The 6428-nt window shown below is 30.1% G+C and overlaps 1 protein-coding gene across 2 annotated transcripts; it reads right to left on the bottom strand.

Annotated features, from left to right (window-relative positions):
* Positions 1–653: 653 nt before the first annotated feature.
* LOC137808789 (Serine/Threonine-kinase) lies at positions 654–2431 on the bottom strand. Of its 2 annotated transcripts, none has more exons than XM_068610067.2 (2): positions 2161–2431; positions 654–1425 (listed from the first exon to the last, which is right to left on the bottom strand). In XM_068610067.2, exons 1-2 carry the CDS (start codon positions 2391–2393, stop codon positions 867–869), a joined length of 792 nt encoding a protein of 263 aa, XP_068466168.1. In that variant the 5' UTR covers positions 2394–2431; the 3' UTR covers positions 654–866. The 2 variants fall into 2 exon arrangements, with proteins under 2 accessions (XP_068466168.1, XP_068466169.1); XM_068610068.2 differs by having other exon boundaries at positions 654–1419.
* Positions 2432–6428: the final 3997 nt, after the last annotated feature.

Raw genomic sequence — 6428 nt, 5'->3', positions numbered from 1 at the left:
ATTTGTTACTTTATTACATCCCATGTCCTATTATTCTTCCAGGTGTTTTTTTATATTAATTAATAAATTTAAAAGGATGCTAAGGACAAAATGATCTTTTGGAAGTGCTAGGACCATTATATTTTACATAATATTTTCCATCAATACCAACCCAAATTCCGTATTCATAAGTATTTAGGTTCACTTAATTTCACTAACGATAACATTAATAAGATAATAAGATTCGGTTGGTGATCAATTCATAATATCTCATAAATTCCATAAATATTTCCAAGTAAGTTACCAACTAACAACACTCTTCACCTTCTTAATCTTCCAAAATAACGATTCTAAATTTAGTGTAAAACAACCTAACTTGGCTTTTCAGATACAAATTAGATAACCACTATCCTTGCTCTTCAAGTTTTATTAAAGAATTGTGTTTTTAGAGTGTCTTATAAGCAAATTAAGAAGTCTACACATAGTAGTTAGTTGGCTGAGTTTGTTGATTTCAGAAGTTAACATGGGATATACGTTTGGTATGGTTTGGTTTGGTTTTCTCTCAAAAAGTTCTCTTGCAAAGCTTTTGATTGAATGTTAGTTAAAATGAACTAGTACAAACACACACACACACTTTGACTGAGAAGAGAATTTTTCCAACATAAATCTATGAATGAACATGTAAAGGAAATTAAATTTGTGATTCTGAGGTAGCTATACTTAAAATTGGGTGGTGATGTAAAATTAAATGTTGCAATCAGAAGATAACCCCAGTAGTGGTGGAACTATAGAAACTTGTGACACCAGGTGAAAAAGTTCAGTGGCAAAAAAAAACAAAACAAAATTCAGCGATTGGAGTTGACTTGACACTACAGGAATTGGAGCAATCAATTAAATTGTCCAATATGATTATGATTTGCCATTACCATTCTACTAAGAGGACTAGGCCCAAGCTTCTTTCTCCTAATCATACTCCTCTTCCTAATAACTTCCATTTGATTTCTTCTTCTAATTTGCATCATTGCCTCTTCCTCAATCACAAACCTTCTCATTAGAACATCATCAGTTAATGATTTGCCCCGGAATACTCTCCTTCCCTCTGTGCTAAGTCTAGCACTAGGACTTCTTTCATGTGCACTTTGCAATGGCTTCGATCTTGGGTAACTATTGCTTCTTCTAGGTGGCACCTCAGCTCTCAAAATCTCATTATATGAATACATAGGTGCACAAAGACAAACCCTTGTGAAGGATGTTGCAACCTTTAGGGAGGCACATTTTCTTAGCTTGTTCTTGTTAGGACTTGGTGTAGGAACTTGAGGGGATTTTGGCATTGATGATGCTGTCTTCCATATGCTGGAATTGCCTGCCGGAATTTCTGTGGATTTCGACATACTTTTCCATAGGCTAGTCACCTCCATTGCTCTTTGATACCAGGGCTTCCTGCAACTTCAAAAAAGTGCATATTATGTGTGAGTTCTTCAGATGATGCAGCAGCTTCTTGGTTCATAACACCCTTCACTACATTCATTTTTCCAAAATAGCATGCTGAAGTAATTGTACAAGTGGAGCATAAATTGAATTTTTTTAACTCTTTCACAACCTTAAGAAACCATTTGGAGGGTCATTTTTAAGCCTTGCAACAGAGTTAATCTAAACTGGAGAATTTCCAAATTTAGGCTCACTATTTAAAAAGCTAAAAAGGAGGTCAGCCAGAGAATTGACTTTCCTATCTAGGCATGAATGATGCTGTTTTGGAGTTGATCAAATTTTTAAAATCACTAAGACTTAAATTTTCGATAAGTTGCATAGTAATATCTAATCTCTAATATGAAAGTTTTTAAAAAAAAAGAAAAAAAAAATTGAGGAGGTTACACAAGGTTGAACCTATCTAACTTGATGACCAAATCTTTGACTAGTCCAGGACAAGAGTTAAGCTTAGTTTAAGGCCTTAGAAGGAATAATGTGAGCATCTTCTCTACAACTAACCAACAAAAAGGCAAAAATCGAAATTATCTCCTAAACTATAGATGATCACACATTTTGTTAGAAACATTTATCAGTAAGAAAAATAGAATAGAGTAAGCATATATATGATGACAGAAAGCAAAGTACATAAGATTATTAAATTCTCAACATGGGTGTGTGAGTGTGTTCAAGTGTTTGGAGAGGAACATAACATACCTTGAGTTTGAATCGTTCTTTGGATCTTGCATGAACAAAGAAAACTGAAAGTATGAGAGAGTTGGAGGAAGGGAGCAAAGTATTTTCATTTGAGTTGAGAGTGAAGAAGAAGAAGAAGAAGAGGGTTTTGGTGAAGTGTGTGAGTGTACTAAGATGGGGTTGGCAACGTGCTTCTTTCCTTTTCTCCCATTCTTTATTGTAACACAACCCCTTTCTTTTGCTTTGGCTGCCATGATGCCTTGTGATTCAGAGTGAGAGAAAGAGATTTGAAATTTCAAAGCAAAGTAAAAATGTTACTACTTTTAATGTAATTACAAAGGTGGCCCCTGGCTCTTCAAAAAGGAAACAATACCCTTATTTAATTCATTACTTTCTGGAGCCTTAATCATATTTTGCCCCTAATCTTGTATGATTGCTATGAAGAGGAGAACACTGAGGCACTTAATTGGTGTAAGACATGCTTGCCTTCCCTTTATCACAGAAAAATCATGGGCTGCTAAACCTCAACTCTGTTCACTTCCTCACACTTCACAAACTCAACTCATTCTTCATATAATATAATTAAGTTAAGCTCATCATAAGTGCACCAAAATTTATTCACTAAACTCTCATTGTGTAAACTACTTCCATGTTTTAATGTATTGAAATTTGTTCAAATAGTTAATATAGCAAGACAAATGCTAGCAAGTATTTTTAAAACATTAATTTCAGATTTGTCTGTAATTGTTAATTTATTTTAATTGTGAAATCCAATATAGATTTTGTATTTAAAATTGTGTAAATCAATGTTTTAAATAAGATGTTAAGTTTGAAGTTGGTGATAGTATAAACAATAAGTGAGTGGATGATGATTAGGGTTTTATACTAATGAGTAAATGTTGTTTGATAGTGTGAAAGTTGCACACGCTTTGAGAGATAATTTAGTAGGAGAGAAAGTGTTATATGGGTTTCACGTATTATTTCTCTAGCTGGCATCACTCATTATTCTAACATGTTCAGATTCAATACAAGGAATTATAACATGGATCCCTTTTTGCAAATGCCTTCATAAATTTAGTCAACCTCTCTTATTCATTCCAAATCTTCAACAAAGTTATCATGCTTGTAAAAAAATTCATCTATTTGAAATGTTCATAGTTATAAATGTCCTCTGCATACAAAAAACGTGACTAACATGTTGCCAAATTTCATCTATTTGAAATGTTTTATGTTTAATATTTGAGTAACAATATCTTCAATTAAAATGATATTCCCCCCATAAATCTGTGAAGTCCTTTGGAGAAGGGTGAACAAAGTTGCATAAAATTGGACGTATATGCTATTAATTCATTGCCTCAACAAATGTATCCTACTCCTATCACTATCACATTTCTTCCCATTCAAAGTATATCTAGAAAAGGAGCTATAATTTCCTTACATGTGGACATCACCATTTCAAAACGCTCTGTGTCATGCATACACTAAAGGACCCATATAATTCTAATAACTCTGAACTTGTGTTGTGCAATTATTGCACAAGCTCCTTCATCTTTTCTGTTTATGATCATAATGGGGACGTTCAAAAGAAGGCTTTATTTTCTTTGCTTGCCCCAAAAATAGTCTTATTAATTATTCACTCATACTCTACACTTTGTACCCTTTCACATATCATACAAATCATACTTCCACAACCCAACTCTAACTATAAAACACTCATGCAACTCCTTCTTTCACATAGACAATTTTTTTATAGTATAATCAAGTATGTTTAAGTGTTAGACTAGTTTAGAAGATATATTATCGACACATAAATAATGATTAGATTGTTTTTATTTATTACTTTTTTTATTCTTATTTCTATAACAAATTTCAACTCATATTTGTTATAACATTAACTACTACTAATTATTAATCTTTTGAGATCTAAAGAAAAAAGTAGTTTGATTGGTTTGATGATATTTTTGTTGATATGCTATCTTTGGAAGATATTTATGAATTGGATTATTTGTTAAAAAAATAATTTATTGTCTCTTGAAAATCCAGTATTTTATAAGAATTCTCTCATCTCAAATTTGCAACTAATGGTCATAAATTAGTTGTTGTTAAACAAGTTATTTTTAAATTTGTTTCTCAAGATTTAAATCTACCTCGACAAATATTGTCTTAGAAGAAATCAATTTGATCTTTAAGTTCTGGGTTGAAAAGATGGAAAAGAAAGAATCATTAAAAAAAATTAAGTGAAAACAATGAATTAGTTTAAATCTCTAGAAGACTAAGATATCCTCTTAAAACTGAAGTGAAAGTCAATAAGATAATCTCAAAAACAGGTCAATCCAAAAAATAAATAATGATACTAACGTGCAACTATATCCTAGAATTTTATTAACAAAGTTAAATGCCAACGAGAGTTTATTTGATTGGATTTTTTATTCAATCATTTATTTGTATTATCATTTTGGAACTATGTATTAGAGAAAGTTTTTTTTTTTTTTTAACTTCTAATATAATTATTTAGGCCACTATTGAGAATTTCTTTAAATTTTATTATGTCTTTTTTCATTTGAATTTAGTCTAGTTTCTATATTTTTTTATTATTTTTCATGTGACATGTTGAATGAGTTTTATTAAAAAAAACATGATTTGTTAAATATCTCTTGGTGGCGAGAACATTTTGAGTTAATACATTATGGATATATACAAGTGAAGTAAATTTAAAAACTCTAAAGCCAATATGGTTAGAATTATTTTGCCACTTGATATATAAAAATATTAATTTATTGTTAAAGGTGTTGTGGTGCGACGTATTTGTATCCCCAGAGTCGAAAAAGCTGCAACAAAGAGAAAAAGACATTATGATGGGAGATGTTGGTTGGCATCTTGGGAATTTTGGTTAAGAAAGATTGTTAATTAGTGATGAAAATGATTATATTTTGCAGCTTAATTAAGTGCATATGGTGAGAAATTCCATATGATTATTTATGGAGTGAGTGGGAGAGGGTCAAAAAGAAGAGGTTTCAGATATCTTTTGCTTTTTGTACATTGTAGACCATGCAAATCATTTTCCTCACTTTCCATTGGAACAACACCATCTAAGAGATGCTGCTACTGCGTTATATGGCGTTTCTCAACTTTACATTGTAAACTACTATTGTTTTATTTTATGAGTTTCAGCGTGTTCATACCGAAGACATCCGTACAACTTGTAAAACATGTATCGGTTAAGTATCCAATTCAAAAAATATTTATTAAATTTTTTATCATTCTATCCGTACAACTTGTAAAACATGTATCGGTTAAGTATCCAATTCAAAAAATATTTATTAAATTTTTTATCATTCTATCCGTACAACTTGTAAAACATGTATCGGTTAAGTATCCAATTCAAAAAATATTTATTAAATTTTTTATCATTCTAACATGATTCTAACACAGTTAAAAAAAGAAAAATACATTAATTTTTTAAAAATATTTTATAAACTTTTAATATAATTATAAAAATAAAGATCAAATCCTTTTGAATCAGTCATAAAAAATATTTTTTTACTCAAAAAAAATAAAAAATACACATGAATCTTTATTATCAATTTATATAACTCATAATTATATAACATATAGATATTATATAATTCATAATTATATAACATATAGATATGTCATACATATTAAAAATTATGTATTTTTTAATTCATATTTAAACTATATAAAATTATATGTATTTTTTAATTCATGTTTAAACTATATAGCTTTCGATTACTAAAACACTCAAACAAAACAAAACACAAGAGCAAGAATATTTTAGAAGCCGACAAACTGATGATGCAAAACTAAAATGAAATGCATTAGTTGGCGAACACTGCAAAGCAAAGATATCATGATGTGTGCATGGCATATTCACGTGCAATCTCTGCTTTCTTTTTTCATCATCTCTTCTTTTCTTTCATTCTTATCTCTCAAACCAGCACGAAACAATTTTATATATTTCAGTTTAATATGAAATTTATGCAGCTCACCTTAGTAAGTAGAATTGAATTAGACTTCAAATAAATTTTATACACTTTGTGAGAATGAGATTCCGTTGACAATGACTCCCCTTGAATCAAATTAAAAGCAAATGTTGATGTAAAAACTAAATTGAATTAAAAGCAAATTTCAGTTTAATATGAAATTTATGCAGCTCACCTTAGTAAGTAGAATTGAATTAGACTTCAAATAAATTTTATACACTTTGTGAGAATGAGATTCCGTTGACAATGACTCCCCTTGAATCAAATTAAAAGCAAATGTTGATG

The sequence above is a fragment of the Phaseolus vulgaris genome, chromosome 3 (assembly GCF_051622355.1).
Source record: "Phaseolus vulgaris cultivar YP4 chromosome 3, ASM5162235v1, whole genome shotgun sequence".
NCBI lineage: Eukaryota > Viridiplantae > Streptophyta > Magnoliopsida > Fabales > Fabaceae > Phaseolus > Phaseolus vulgaris.
Note: the sequence above shows the minus strand (reverse complement) of the source record. Positions and strands in the feature narration are given on the sequence as shown.

Bases quoted from the DNA above. Each gene is read 5' to 3' on its own strand.
- LOC137808789 (XM_068610067.2), bottom strand. From the start codon at position 2,393: ATGGCAGCCAAAGCAAAAGAAAGGGGTTGTGTTACAATAAAGAATGGG. The intron at 1,426-2,160 runs GTATGTTATGTT...ACTTTTTTGAAG, and splicing joins AAGAACGATTCAAACTCAAG to TTGCAGGAAGCCCTGGTATC.